Raw genomic sequence first — 17,166 nt, forward strand, 5'->3', positions numbered from 1 at the left:
CGGGTCGGGGGGGCACTCAGCCACGAGGGGAGGTAAAATGCATGGCATTGTAGCTCAAGTCGTAAAACTGAGATGCTTATTTCGATTCAAGGTTATAAATTGACATTGAAAGGAATTACCCTCGCTATCTTGTAATTTAAGAATGTGTTCAAAATGTGTCGAAGAGAAAAAACACCTCCAAGTGCCTTGTCAAGTTTTTTTTCTGTAAAGATCCGCTTACGCCTGATGTTTCCTATCATATTGGTGAAGATGGATGTGTGTTACCGTGATAAGGAATGGATATTCACAGTGGAATGCTTAATATTTCATAATGTTATTCAGAATTTCACGTTTGTTGCGTTCGAAGAGTATTTAGCCCGTACGTGCGGAGCTTATTATTTCAAAGTGTATTTTAATCGGTTTAGTCAGATGGGTAGTTTATTGTTCGGAATGACAGAGCGTTTTCATATTCATTGTTAACGTACTGGTTTGCCATTTATTCAGGTAAATATCTAGATTCTATATTAAGTTGCCTTACGCGGTATACACGGAGCGTAAAAACAAGATTCTGTATTACTCCAGGATGTAATGATATGACAGCAGGAGAATTAACATCACTGTCATTTCAAAACGAACACAATTTTTTTCCTCAACACAAAGTATTTTTAACATCTTGCACAATTAGGGCAATCCATGTGGTGTTCGTTCTAATTATATATTTGTAAACTATGAATAAGGAACAGAGACGTCTTCAGAAAATTAAATATACCTCAGCTAGTCGTTTCATATAAAACTTATGTCATGAATCACGAGCTTTAAAACGTTTGACTGGTCAGAAAATGGGAATACAGAGAGAATCTTATTATCAGAGATGTATAATGGGGGACAGATATGTAGTAAACATGTCGGGCCTGTCAGTTAATAACGAAACTGGTGCATAGGGTTGTTAGAATACAGGTAAACAAAATGTACAGTATTATATAACGTAAAGTCTATGTCAGCAAACACAATCTGTCTGAGCTGACGAACTCTACATTTTTGTTTTGTGTATAAAAATGATGAATTAGAACGTCGGTTTTATAAACGTTAAAATTTTAAACATGATTTATTACATAGTAAGACACAGACTTATATGTATCAAATTCAGTGTAGTGTTGAATTTTATTTCACGGTGACTGTTTCTTCTCATACCTGTATTACAGAGGAAACGACATGCTAATATTGTTTAAAAATAACGACATACATTATTAATGACGTTATCAGTCTTTTCCATGCTGTAAACATTTTCGGTATGTTAACTAGTCATAATTTTAGTGTATTTTTACGTCGACTTTAACAGGTCATTACGTAAATCATGAATAATATTCCATAGATATGATCCTACTTCGAATTCATCTGCTGTAAAATATAAGTTATATTGTCCAGCTAGTCAAACCTCTGACGCCATTGATGGCCACTGGAGCTCGGAAGGTGACGACAACTAATTAACACGTGATCAATCACGTGAGAAGGATAAAAGTCTATAATGATAATTGAACGATTAATTTGTTTTTTTATTAGCATACGTGCTAGTGGATGAAAAATCCATCGTAATACGACACTTGAAATGCCGGTCTGTCATCGAATTATTGATTAATTCATGGCGATGGTAGATTTTAATAGCTCGAAAGCATAATTATCAATAGATTATAATTAATTATAAAATGTAGATACTTGTCATATCAAATATTAAATTAAGAAAGCAATTCGACAGGGACAATTAAATCAATGTTAGTGGTTTGTATTAATAGTGATATGCTCTATAAAGAATGTGTTATAATTTATATATAAATCAATTCTGCGATGGAATTCGTGTATATAGGTGTATATAAATCACTACTAATCAGCTACTGTCAGTAAATACAGTATTCCTGATTTATAGTCAGTCTGTTTGAACATCAATCCAGAACGAATATATCACACAACGCTATTCGGTAAATCGCACGCTTAGTCTTTTATCTCGATATGCAGAATTCATCCTGAAATTTATTTGTAATATTATTTAATACCTATATGCTTAACTTATGAATTTGTGGTGCTAAAATTAGAACGGTAGTATAACAAAGTCTGTCAACATTCTCTGTATTTGTTGGTTGGTGTGATTAATTGATTTTACTTTTCACACGTGTATATAATAATATATTTATACAAACAAAGTGTAATCAAGGGTCTTTGATTTTCCTCATAGCATATTAACTCGAACCGCATGGTACGGAAATCAATGTCAATATATAGTCGAGCTTGAGAAAAGCTCCGAAAAATGGCAACAGTTTGTACAAGCCTTCTGTGAGACTGTTAGTCTCCACAAACTAAATAAACAACACTTCCGATCAGAAATAATTTCTTACTTTCTTACTGTACTCATTTAAAAATCGATTATGTTATATTATTTCATTTTGGTGGTAGTGTTGTAAATACTAAAATGGCAGTATTATATTTCCAAAAGAGTAGATATGGCTAAGCTGTGTATGCTGTGGTTGTCCCGCAGTCAGCACGGTCCCCTCCATCGTAATGTTTTTATTTGTGCTAGGTAAACTCACAGTATTAAGTATGTATAACCAATCGATTACAACTGAATTGTATTGTAAATATTCTATTAAAATGTTTGCACCAATGTATATGATATCAAGAGTATTGGCCACAGTTTGACCGGAACTGACCCACACATACCATAATATTAAGTCTGGACCGAAACTGGCTCCGACCGATTAGCACTTACCCACTAAAGAAATAGTAGCGAACTGTCATATGACTATATTGGCAATGTCAGTCATATCACAATCATCAACACGTAGGGGTTGTTTACTATGAGATCTTAAAAGTGTGACAGAAAATTACTAAAATCACATTTCATTTGTAAACTACACGGGTACAATATGTAGTAAGACTATCAATGTTATTTTACTACTTCATCATTGTAAACATGTTGAAAATACCTCCAATGATCAGCTCTGTCCGCCATAGGATTACGATCATGTTATATAGGGATGTCAGCGTTAAGTGAATATTATCGTCAAATACATTATACACACAGCAAATCGTAAGTCTCTATCACCTCATGCATCAAATCGACCACAATTATTTGTACACCGAAGAAACATGATGACTTTTTATCAGCCTCGAATTTCATTATATATCATTTTTTGTGAAGCATATGTTATGACACAGTCAAGCACACATTTTATCATATAGATATTCATACCCTCTTTATGGTGTAGTCATGCATGACGATGCGACCAGTATCCCCAGAGTCGAACATACGGGGCGTTCTGTTTTCTGACGAAAGCATGCTCTGCATTTCAATGGGATGTGTTGCGTTTTTAAACCGTTTGACCTCTTAAAATTCATTGACTGGATGAACAGGTTCACAAACACGTTTTATATTTTGAAAGTGCATTTTCAGCCGTAATGTTTATTGAATGTACAAAGAATAGTTTGAAAAGAGATGTTGATTCACACATTGAACTTATTTCTGATCATAGCCTTATGAAAATATGATATTTTCCAGACTAGTACCTAAGATGTCAGAAAGAAGTGGATAGTTAAAGCAATGTGCAATGAAGCATTGAAGTATTGCAAATGTGCATGTTTTAGTTATCACAGAAAAATATCAAATATTTCCACCTACATGTAATGGTCAATCCGTTGATCGACAGTCGAAGTGAACCTCCTTCTCGCCTGAAGTTTTTAAGCTTATGCAGACTGAAAAGAAAGACAGTATTTTTTCCACCGTATGTCAATTTCCTCCATTAAGAATTAAATGAAATATATTAGAAGTGATTCTACATTATAAATCAGTTCTTTTTGATATCTGCCTACAATTTATGTACAGGGTGCTATTTTAATGATATTCGTATAAGTAAGGATTTTACTTTTTAAAACAGCAATAAATTATTCGGCCTTCTCAGATGGTATAGCCACCAAGCGGGTTGTTTGTCAACGGTAATAAATTTCAATGCAAATATTGTATTAGGACAAGGCACAGGCGACCCCTGTGATCCCGTGTGTCAGAACATGGTATAAATTATTCAAATTTCGGAACATAAAACGGATCCACCGAAAGATTTCACTTATCATGTAGTGTTAATTAATCCAATGTAGCTTTGGTAACATTTTATTTCTTGGCACTGGTTTCAGACATCTGTAATATTCGTCGTGAGTAAAAGTCGTACTAATCACTTTGATAAACGTTGAATTGATATATCATTGTAATAACCAAGAAAGAAGTACTTATCTCATTATCTATCTTTGTAATATGTTTTTTATGCAATTAAACTTTATTGAATAAATTACAGTAATTCCCTTTAGTGATTTGTTTCTGATTCAGTTTTGATAGCAAGACTTGTAATACCGGGCCTGTAATTCATTTAATAACTTTTTTCAATTAAGAATGGAATTTCCCGAAAAAAATATGATTTATTAATGTTGACCTACATAGTTGACGAATCTTTAATGTAATTATCTGTTTTATTTACGACCTCTTTAAAATTTTTGAATTGTGCCGTGTAGATTTTGATGCATGAACAGCCTAGGACGTACTGGAGCCGATGACGCGGCTTTTTACTTCTCAGTAAATTGATAATATCTTCTTCAAAGCACCCATGTAGCATCTGTTGAATCCCTAGCCTGCTGCTTTTGAATAAAATTATGTACATATGTCATAATCACCGATTAAGTACCGGGGTGGAATTCATTATAACTTTGATAGGTCGCCTTCAGAGGAAATTATATTCAAGCAGCGTATTTTAAACGATGTCCAGAATGAAAACATGTTTTGAAAGGAAAGTAATCTGCCTAGTCATATATATAGTAAACTAAATTAACACTGTTACCTTGTGCAATACATAAAGGAATGTAAATTATTTATATCAAGTCACTTAAAACATAAGTTATTATTTTTGTCTGTATGACGCACAAACATAAAATGCATAATCAAATCATTAAAATTTGCTGTTTTTTAAATCTTAAATTTATTTTTAATTTCATTCCAAAATTTGAAAAAAGTCTGACCTTCTGATGATGAATTGTTTCAATGGTAGTTTCCACTTCTACCTGAGGACGATCATAAGTACAATATGGCAAAACATTACTCTTCAAGTCCATATCGAATGTAATTAATACAAATGTAAGCTTTGGAGAAATGGTAGGAAGGCTGTCCTTTGTAGTGGTCATATTAGGAGAGGTAGTAGTAAGAGGAGGAAGAGGAGGAGGAGGTGATGGTCGAGGATGGACATTTACAGTACAATATGCTTGGCGTGCCAGCTATGTCCATTGAGTATTAAAGTACAGCTCTTGTCAAATACATTTGTTATAAAAAATACAACAACACCTCCGGAAACCCTTCACAAAGCATTGTGTCCACGTGAGGAAAGTCTCACTCAGCGCCACCTGTGGACGAGATATTGATCAAAGCATTCTGGTTGAAAATGAAAGTAACAACATGCTAAGATGAAAAGCCTAATGTAGTGACATTTAATACCAACATAATCTGGGATAATTCGAATGTACACAAATGACGTAGTAAAGGTCATGAATTTGGGCAAATGTCGATGTTCGGCCGCAGCTAGGTCAGCGAAGTAAGACCTATAGTTATAACTGTCACTCAATAGGTCAGAGGGCTGACTTTTGGTAGCAAATATGTTTTAAATAACCACAATTCTCAGTTGACGGGTCTACTGTTACCTGTCGGTGATGGTCGCTTAAAAAACAAATATCAAATCTAGACAAAGAGGCCTATTGTTATATGATTTACCTGTACAGCACAGGTAATTAAGGTTTATAAAGAGAATAAAAAGGTTGTATTCTATTAATTAAAAGGAAATTAGGCTTTCATCACACTGCCACATCTATGGTATTTCATTGACATATTCAAAACTTGTTTAACTTACCTAAGTCAAACCTAGTACTAAACTACGCTACGACCTGTATGGAATTGTGTACACTAGGGACAAATGTATTATGTTAATTTTGTTTTTGATTCTTTAAAGCGATTACATGCAAAACTAGAGTTAATTACTTCAGTGAATTTTACTGTCACGAAAGACCTTACCGTCAAAGTCTAGCCGTTAGAATGGAGCTTGTCTGACCTGTTTGGCTGGCTCCTTCAATGTTGCTGATCAAGTATAGACACCAAGAGCGATATTGGACGGTTTGGTACTATAACACAGGTGTAGACATTCCGTGCCATGGTAGCGAGAAAGTTCTAAACAATTTCAATAAACTAGGTAAAAGTTTGAAAGATCTTCATCCATGTTGTTGGTGCTTCCCATTTATTATGAATATTTAATCTTATATTCATATATATAAAGGTAAGCTCAAGTTTGATTATACAAGAAATAATATTACCTGGTAGTTGTTACTGTTTTGGAACACCTGGTATTAGTCTTCAGGTATTCAGCAGTCTCCATGTAATTCTTAATTTTGTACATATTTTGTCTAGGTTTTATTAAATTTGAGTTAAGATTATGATTATGTTGACATGTTGGTGATTTTTTTTTTTTTTTTTGGGGGGGGGGGGGTTGTTGCTATAATGAACTACTCTAACTAATAAAACTTTAACATTGTTGTATTTCTGTTACTAAAACTCTTACTGTTCAAGAGAAATAGAAACAAACTACTGTGTTATCAACACACAAAACAACAAAAACGTATTAAAACTGACAAACCCACGCTTGCTGAGACCCTTGTTGATCGGGTCTAAGCTATTTTAAAACTTACACTTGGAATGAGTTTTTGTCTGCTTCTTGATACATCTTTTTTCCTAGCAATTAAAGAACATTATTTGGGTACATTTTCGGCTACACCAGCGTTACTTTAATGTACTGCTAAATACTCCGTCATAATAACACTACCGTGGTCATCAAGTGCACCTGGCAATAATTTCCCGCGTTTTATAAGGAAAACAAGAAACCTATTTTTTGCGTTTACATTAAGTTTTTCTTGTCTGAAATAATTCTTCATCATCGACTCTATCATCATGTAAAAAGGAAAGATATGTCTGTAGGTGTCTGTTCTATACGCAGTCACCGATTATAATTGAGGATTTTCTCACAAAACCTTCACCATGTGTCTGGAACTTACAAGCATAACATTATGTGTCATTTTTCATGCTACATTCTTGCATATTTTAAATAGATCAGCATGCATGTAAATTTCCTTTTATCAGTACATGCTGGTAACTGTGGGACATGAAGCGACATATTGTTACCTACAACCTTAATGATGGAAAAGCCCAAAGTTTGCATATTATATCAACACGTTCTCGTAGCTGATGTTAGCAATTTATTTTGTATAACACAACAACGTCCGCCATAGTCACGTGCTTTATATACTGGGGTTTTATTCGTCTAATTATACCGCCAATTTTCTACAGGACATTACTTAGTTAATATGGTCTTACATAAGTTTCAATTTGGTATGTGATTTATGAATCTCATCACGACTTTGTCATTTTAAATGGCCAAATTTAAAAACATCACATTTTAAATGAAAACGACTTTAAAATCCTTTTTACCTCATTATTGTTGTTTTTTGGGAAATATTTTAGAAAACTTAAAGTAACTTCTGTTGTATGTATTTGTTATTCATTGTTACGTTACACTGTGATTTGTAAACGTATGATGTCATTTGTGTTCCTAAAGTGACGTCACAGTAGGCTTTATTACTCATATGTAGTACGCCAAGATATGGCACTGGTATATTCACAGAATGATAAGAAATCTTAATATGTACAACTCAGAACAAGGGAAATAAAACATTCCACTATAAAGATATATTTCTTGGCCTTTAAATGTGTTTGTAAATTTTGTTTTAATCTACCAAAATCAACATTTAATAACAATAATCCATTTATCTGAATTTTGTTTATCACTTTTTGCCTAAATTATTCGTTTAAATGTTAAGATTTTCCCGTAGGACCTTTTTTTGACACTGATTTGAACTTTGTAATATTTAGTTTTGAATTAAATGTTGGTATTTTCCTGGTTTCATCAATACGTCCATTCTCCACAAAGGGTCATTCTAGCCCATTTAGTGGTAAAACACGGAGTGATCGCGGCGATAGTAGCATTCCTTGTGCCCATTTGTCGCTATCCTACCCAGGCTAGTACCCGTACCAGTTCAATGACTTCCCTTTACTCGGGGTTTTATCGCGGTTCGAAATAACCAGGTGACCCGAGCAGGTTAAGAGTTGAAGTCCGATCCGTGTCTACATCACATCCATCATTTCTAATCATCAGACCCTAGTCATTCCACCTCAATGGACATATTATTTTGGACATTCTTCTGGACATGCAACACTTCCCGTACCCAAAATCTTATTTTAAGACTATGTTGAATAATGATGAAGAGATACAGTTTAAGATGGTGCAGAGCAGCTGCTATGATGATAGTGGTCATTCCTTAGCAAATTGGCTTGAAGGGGTAAATGAGGCTGTTGTTTCGTGTATAGTTTTTTCTCTTATACTCTTTATTATATTTTAAGTATATTTATTATAAAATATGTTTTCATTCAATTTTTTCAATAAGTACATCCAAAATTAAATATGTCTTTGAATTATTTCACAGGTTTTCGATTTTAAGGATTTTGAAAGTGTATTAAATACTGACGAAACAAATCCTGGTGACGTCCTATCTTCCCTTTCCTACCGCTACAGCGTTTGGAACAGTTGCACGCGACGTTATCTCCGCATTCGAAAGCCGGGCAGGAACGGTGTGGACGCCAAGGGAGATAAACACGCCAACGACAGTAAGGCTATTTATAGGATTTAATTGCAACTTATTATAGAATATAATGTCTATTTCACCTTAATTTCAATCATGTCAATGCATAATTGAAAGCAATGAGTTTAAATCGTACTTGAAAGTTCTTTTTATTTTTAATTTTAACGAGAACATCATAATATTTACCCATAATGTTGAAGTATCGAATCTAGATACGGATGTGAGAATAAACGAGAGACTTCCAACACAATCAGATTTATACGATAGAGAAATGTATGTATAAATATCATATGTCAGTATGCTGTGGTGCTTTGTCATACTTGGTAACATTCCTTCGTGAGAACCGATTTTATTCATCATTCATTCTATCAAATGCAGGAATGTAAAAAAGATATGGTACAAATTATCTTATTTGTTCAAACAATTTTACTGATGAAATGAATACAACCCTTCCCGACAATTGCTAGCGTAATCGAAAATTATATATGCATTGTCTCCTAAATCACATCAGAACTGTTTACAAATATGCACCTCTTGGCTGACCTCGTTGGAGAACGAGAATATGTGGCACTTCGGGTGACAGTTATTATTCCAATTGATAGAATGAAATACAAAAATGTACAATAATGGAGGTCTTTATCTCAAATGAGGTACATGAATTGTGCCAGCTTGCATTAAAATCTGGCAAGTTAAAGGAGTATTATAGACGATTTATCTTAGGTACAACATTCTGGACTACAGTATCCATGGTAGACAGCGGCTCAACAATACATAACTGTCTTTCCTTTCACAATGATGACAGGTTGACACAACCTAAACGCTCAGCTTATTTCATGCTATTGTCAATTAAATTTGATTTTGAACCTAATAGAAATATATTTCAACTGGAGATATTCAGTCATGACGTATATGCTGATTGGAGGATTAAATAAGATCTCCTAAAGAATTCTGCTTTGTAGGAGACAACACAGGGTGTATTTAAATCGTAAGGAGATAGGTGATAGAGCGGCATCTCCGTAATGCTGATGCTTAAAAGAAGATTAAATATTACATATATTTTCAACTTCTGACCCAATATTTACATTACCCCTTTGACGACATCAACATTTTGGTTGGACAAAGATTATAAATCAGGAGAAAAACGCTGATTATTAGTCATGTATAGTTGAATTTGGAATACACATTGTATGCATTTTCATGCAACTATATTTGCTTTTTGATAAAGAAGTAAGACCTGTTTGAAATACAATTATGGAATTTTCAACAGATTTATATACACATATTCTCGGGATTAACTAACTGTCCATTGGCCAACCGATTCTCTATTCGTTTCCGTCCTACCAAGTATGATATTTTATATAACTAGAACCTTTGGTTTACTAGTACGTGAACTGATTCACACATGTAGTGTTCTCGCTAGGCCTGGCGTTGCTCTCCTATTTCCCTTTCATTGTTACACGTGACACGACTACATAAAGTGTCATAATATTATATTAGGGAAAGGTTGGCGATGTCCACGTCAGAAAGACAGAAACCCCCTGCAATGTTTAGATATTATACTTTGAAATTAAACACAGAAAAGGAGTTTGATAGGTCAAAAATACATTATATGATACATACAAGACTGGCGATCATAGCAGGGATTCCAGAAATGATAAAGTTGTTTAAGAACTGTCACGCGATACTACCAGTCGATACAAATACCTGACATCAAATTGTCTATATCAAGAACTATGGGAGGACGTGTTATTTACAAGGCTTTTGTAATCTTTTTCACTAGATAATTGTGACTTAATATTGTACGTCACAGAAAGGGTGCCTGGTTTATACTGTAGAATATGAAGTTAGATGAATGAGGTATCTATCAAAATAGCCATACTAACAGATGTAGCGGTATAGATTGAGATATACATATGTTTCGTCGATAAAGAGATTCATAAGTAATCCAAAACCTCACCATCACCATATTTGTTTTACCATGTACGTCCTACACACAACTCTCAGAAAGTGTCCCATCCAACAATTACACAGTTAATGGAAGAATTCGGTAATAAAGAGTCTATGTTGTCACTTCGTTAATTAATTTCTTTTCTTTTTGATATGTTTTTCATTACTTCTTCATAAAGCGACAAACAAACGATTCTTCAAACGACAAAGACGTTGCACAATCTTATGCGATGTTCTTTTCTACTTTTAGCCTCAAACATCATTGAATCAATAGGACAGAAAGGCCTTGTAAGGATAAAGGGAGAGGCAAGTGGACTGTATCTGTGTTACTCCAGGCGGGGCAAACTCCGCGCCAAAGTAAGTAATATGATCTTAAATACCAGTAGATACATTGTATCACAAGATACAAGGTAGTTACAGTGTAATATCAAATACAAGTACCAGTAAACACATTGTATTACAAGATACAATGTAGTTACAGTGTAATATCAAATACAACTAGATACATTGTATCACAATTTATTCACTTATGTTGATGCTGCAACTCTTAATCAAAACTTGTCGCCATTTAATAGTTCTCTTTCTTTATCTAATATGTTGAAAAATTTGCATCATAATTTTGAATTTCAAATAGTGTTTTAAGTCATGGCGGTAGGTATTTGAAAATGTTATAATTTATGATTGTATTTACCAAAGTTGGTATACTGATATGCTTGACTGGTTATTTCCTTAAAACAAATGACGACTATAAAGTGTTTGACCTGCTGACTTCTGACCATTACTACTACACATTCCACATATGTTTGGTGATATATTTATGTTCCGTCTATCAAAATCTGATATTTTAATTGTGAAATATTATTAATGAAGAACATTGAATTTAAAATCATGAAAAGGACATCATGGTATTTAAATATTAGTGAATTTCATTTCATGCTTGTCAAGTTCGTGCTAGTATCCAGTTTAATTAAGTATCCGATCGTTGCTATGCGGAGACCACTTAAACATGCCTTCTCCCTTCCTGAAATACCTATACCTGATTAAATTCTAATTTTATTCAAAATGTATAATCAGAACTCATACCAAGAACATTAATATTTTGATTTTTTTTGAATGAATGAGTCCGTGAGTTCTATTTCTTACAAGGGCTAAAAACCCCAGGTATATTTATAAAAGGCAACGTGTAAGTCACTCCATGGCCCAGGTCCTTATTTCAAGATCGAGGACAGTTATGATCAAAAATGTAATAAAAATCACCAGCGTGACAGCCGGCTTTGATATGTCCTAAAGAATTTCAGAAACCTGAAGGCTGACCGGCCTACGTAATAAATCTCTGTATCCCTGCCACAGGATTCCTCAGCGGGCTGTACTGTCGTCACAGCAGTAGCAGAGTAGGTCTTGTTTAAGATTCATATACATGTTTCCTTTTGGAGACAGGCATTACACCTGAGCTTAGTGATGTTAGCCACGAACACCTGTGTTTTCTGACTGATGACACAAAAATGTATCTACAAAAATTATATATGTTTAATTTTACAGTTGATTTATAGTTTTTGAAACGTACATGCACCAGTTTTGTTTTTATCATCGTAACTTGGCAAAACTATCCCACACTAATAATTTACACTTTAACACCTCCGGCGATTAAAACACACAGTCTTCTCATAAATACCTGAAACAACCGGCTCTCACATTAGATGTTTTTAAATAGAAGGGAACCAAATTGTTAAACACTATAACGCTGTCAAGATATCACGAAACCCAGCATGCAAAACAGTAGAATGGTTAAAATAGAAATGGCTAAAACAGTTTAGACACAATTATGCGATTCGACAGCGTGAAAGAGACTTCATTTTAATATATTGCTAGATTGTGCAGTGGTGAACACGGAATTGTACTGCGTTCTAAACTCTGTCCGAAGCAGTAATTGTTTTAGTAAAGCGTTGATGTAAATGATTAAGTAACCGTTTAAAGATAGTTAGTCAGCCCTGTTTGCTGTAGGCCGCCATATTGTTGATGAGGACCACCCCGCCCCCCACGCGACCTGCCAGCATTCTCAGGGTGCCGACAGCACGCGCTTTCGGTTATCTTAAGAGTGCAATCGCAATGTCACTGAGGTCAAATATGAAACAAAAACGTGCATGTCTGATGTGCCAACTACCAATTATATGTGCTCGTTCTTACATGGCTTTGCCAACTTTATCGTACCAACAATTTGAGATAAAGAGTAATTAAATGATGTGGTCTACTCTCTGCCGATTCTACTGAAATGGGCGAAATACTTGTAATGATATAGTCAATAAATATTGTTTCAAACGTGCATATAATTTAGCGCAGATTTGTAGATTAGCACTGTTAAATTAACAAACAAGTGTATTATGAAAGAAAGAGAGCAACACCTACGTTGTCATCACCTCGACTTGAGGTGAGTGTGAAGTTAATTACCATCTGTACCGTATTAATACCGGACCATTGTTTAAACTGAACTTGTAAACCGTTTCAAACATTTATTCATATTTTCGGTGAGTGTTTTCTACGGTGTCGTATTATTTAAATCTTACAGCGACATAAATGTTAGTCCGTCTTGGGGGACATCGGAGCGTTCGGCTACAAGTGTGTCATAACATTGCGGGTGATATGCCGATATAGGTGTCACTGTCGACAATGACGGTGATGATACCATAGAACAGAGATTGATCGAGCCTTTCTTATACAGTGTCGACCAGTTCAGAACCAATAGCCATTCAGAGTTACTCATGAGATAGGATGTTTTGTCCACGATTTCGAGGTACACATAGATGTGATAAAACAGACATCGCCTGTCAAACCCAATTTTGGCATGGAATGGTGTGCGTGAATTGTACAACTGCTCGACGAAGCAAGAAAATGTGTCACTTGATTCGTATAGAATAAGGAGTCAAGCTAAAGAATAATAAACCATATTCACCTCTTACTCCGTGTGTGTTTGTTCTCGTCTGAAAAGTCATCTACCTACCAAGCTGTCATAATTTAGGTGAAGAAATTATAAATATGAAATGTCCTCGCGAATCGCATCAATAAGTGAGCTGAAGCATACACGAATAAAAGAAATTCTACTAGACATGTGTACAGAGGAACTAGGCTGTAAACTAAAACCGGTATCATAATACACATTTCACAATATAACCCTCTGAAAAAGAAACATATTCAAGTTGGAATTTCCAAAGTCTTTACGCTGAGGGGGAGTACCTTTTCGAGCATATCTTATATATGACAATACAAAATGTATGATAATCGTGACGTTGATGAATATATTGATTTGTTTGATAGCTTATTCTCTATAGTAATTATCTAAACCGTCAACAGTATTTGAAATTAGGACAAACCCTTCAATGTTTTAATGCTTTCTTTTGTCATCATGCAGTATCGTTATCTCAAAGACTTCTTCCAAAGTTTTTAAAGATAAGTTTTAGTCATCCGGTCACGTGATAAAAGTGAAAGAATTAATGGCAGGACCATAGGGCAGCGGTTGCACTAAAGATTAGGTATGCCGTAACCTGCATGTCACGTTTTACTTCATTCAAATAGTGGTTAAGAATATACACACGTACCAAACGTTGTTAGAAATTATCTGATATAAGAATTTTACCATATCTATTTAATCATGAGGCTGCTTCACCTCCCAGTCTGCATTTTGACTTTTCTTTCGATCGCTGTGGATTTTCCTCCATCGCCTTTAAGACTTCAAATTTCGGCTCCTAGCATCACTGACGATCCAATGAAGGACAGCCGTTTATGTATTTTAATTCATTGTTTGGCTCTACTAAAACTAACACTAAATGTTTTGTAAAGTATTAGAGTACACGAGATAGAACGACATTAATGTCAGTAAGCAGCTCTTCTACAGACTTAAAGTTAAATGATATTAGAAAGCAAACCAACATATATAATAGTAATCATACACGGAATCGCAGACGCTGTCCTTCAGCTTATGTTTTTAAAGAATATTCAACAATGTCGGGTTGACGTTACATTAAGAAGTGAAGGTTAGCCATCATTATCAAGACAAGCTGTGTGTGTTATGTAATGGTTGGTAATGTTTGGGAACGTTTAGTTGGCCGAAATTGCTTCATGTTTTGTGGTTTTTGAGTACCAAATTAGGTCTGTATGCCTGTGTCGTATGGGCTAATTACAGTGTTGTGTACATGGTATAATGACAGACTGGTCTCAGATATGCCTGCCTCTAAGTGATCTCGACCCACATGTCTCGATCGAGTAGCCGGGTCGTTAGACCGTGATCTAGGGATAGAATAGAATAGCCCCTTTTATAGCAAGGGCCCTGGAGTATTGCACTAAATCCCCTATCATCCCTTTCTGGGGGGCTGTTCCGGATAGGCAATCGTTTCATGACCAATCGTTGATTTTTATGTTTTTATCTCCTGAAGGTATTAAGCGGTAAACCAAGTAATACTCGCTTGTCTGACTTTTTAAAAGCGATGAATAGGCCTAATACCTTTTTGTAAGCAGTCTCGTACATTTTAGGATCATATTTGAAGTAATAAATCAAGATAAATCAAGGATATTTTAAGCACAATTCAATATGTCCTGTCAATTACCGATTTATGGAACGTTGGACCGTTATCAATGCATTCCGGGTAGCAAAGTGTGGAATCGTGGTCGAACCCGAAACGCGATAAGCGTCTAGGTCACTCTGACTACAATAGGTGCAAACGTTTCATTGAACATGCCCATATGCAGGTGTGACTTAGTCATGGAACTGTATATAAGTACTATCTATATCTCTTGGTCGATCATTAACACAGTAATACAGAAGTGGACTTGACATATGTGTGACTTTAGGTTTTAACGCCTGACAAATATAAACAAGAAAAGTATTACTGACCGTGTATAAACAGTAAACAGAGGAAAGTTACGAACCCCTCCCCCCCTACGCCCCCACCCTCCCCCCTCCCCCCATCCCCCCATCCCTCCCTCATCCCCCCCTATCCCCCCAAAAAAAGCCCATATATGAAAAATTGATTATATCAATATATTTAATATCAGTAAAGCTGTTTAGTATATATCAGAAGTCGATTTTAAACAAAACATTTGAGAGAGCGTAAATACGTTTCTGCAGGAGTTCAAATCAGCTGTCTCACTTTACTGCATCAGTCGCTCCTCTCCATCTTTTCCTACAACGGAACCAATATGACCAGCTTTCCACTAAGCTGTAAGATAAATATGTTGACTTCATTTCCTTTTTGTGAAATTTCCATTTCTTGACAGCAACATAACTGCATTTATTGAATTTTGGATTATGACTTTCTTCATATGTTAGTCTTTTCCGGTTTTTTTTTCAGCAGAAGACAAATTAATGAATTAATTATGTGTCAGATCGTATATATTTCAGTTTATTTTGTTTGTTTCCAGGCAAGACATTCAGAGTACTGTACGTTCAGATGGGTCATTAACGACAACACAAGACATGACGAATTCCGGCTGAATGTGAACAGTAATTGGTACATCGGCTTTAAGAAGTGGAGAAGAAATAGAAGAAAAGGATCTGGGAAACCTCTTCCTGGATATCACTATAGAAACCCCAAAATGAGGAAGTGTTATCAGTTTCTTGTAACGCCGTTAGATCCACGGCCTCAACAATCGCGGCCACCGATAGATTGGGAGGATAAAGCTATAGTTAATTGGGATCCAGAGGGGCAGTATATCAGACGGACACGGAAACATAGACCTAGATTTCGTAAACAGCATAAACACCGCCACGGTCACGGGACGAAAAAGAATGGCCGACGAAAACATCGAAATAAAGTGAATAGATGAAAACAATTTAGTTCTCTTTAGGATTTAATCAATTACCAGTAATTCACTGTGAGCTAGACCAAAGCTGAAAACATTCCGCATGCGCATGCGCTGTTTTTGTACGCTTTGTCCCTAGCAATCCAGAGCCCAAGCGGCATGGCCAGTACAGAACATGGAACCTTTCGGCAAAATCGCATAACATTTTATCGTTTCGTTGCGATAATACGCAAACAAAATGCAGAATTTTGCATCGTTTGGACTTCCATGTCTGATTACGTGATCCCATTGTGTGGAGGAATATATTCCAAATCAAGACACAAGGCTTTGTTATTGATCATGTGATTGGAAAAAATCTCAACAAAAGTGGTCCGAAAGAGGTCCGTAAAATGAGCAGTTCAGTGCGACAAAAGTATTGTCTTTCGATAAACAAACGTGTTGGGGTGGATATACACCCATGTGATATGATGTGACTGTATCGGTCACACGCCAGACAGGACTGAATTTATATTGTATATTGTGAATGGCAATTCGTATTGGATATTTTATACCATTTTCATTCATGCCAGTAAAACACATTCATCTCCCATTCACATTAAATGCTGTATCTATACTTAACATCCGGTCAGTGTCGGTACTGGATGGGTACATATATCAGTGTCATTACAACTCTTCATCTTAAATCCAAAT

The 17,166-nt window shown here is 35.3% G+C and overlaps 1 protein-coding gene across 1 annotated transcript in view; it reads left to right on the forward strand.

Annotated features, from left to right (window-relative positions):
- LOC132548623 (fibroblast growth factor 18-like) overlaps positions 1 to 16,751 on the forward strand; it is a 38,174-nt gene extending 21,423 nt beyond the window's left edge. Inside the window, exons 3-5 of the mRNA XM_060212496.1 lie at positions 8,584 to 8,764; positions 10,937 to 11,043; positions 16,096 to 16,751. Of these exons, the coding sequence (XP_060068479.1) occupies positions 8,584 to 8,764; positions 10,937 to 11,043; positions 16,096 to 16,500 (693 nt within the window). The 3' untranslated portion in view covers positions 16,501 to 16,751. The remainder of the gene's footprint in view (positions 1 to 8,583; positions 8,765 to 10,936; positions 11,044 to 16,095) is intronic.
- The last annotated feature ends 415 nt before the right edge of the window (positions 16,752 to 17,166 follow it).

The sequence above is a fragment of the Ylistrum balloti genome, unplaced genomic scaffold (assembly GCF_031769215.1).
Source record: "Ylistrum balloti isolate Yb309-2 unplaced genomic scaffold, AGI_CSIRO_Ybal_v1 Utg370020, whole genome shotgun sequence".
NCBI lineage: Eukaryota > Metazoa > Mollusca > Bivalvia > Pectinida > Pectinidae > Ylistrum > Ylistrum balloti.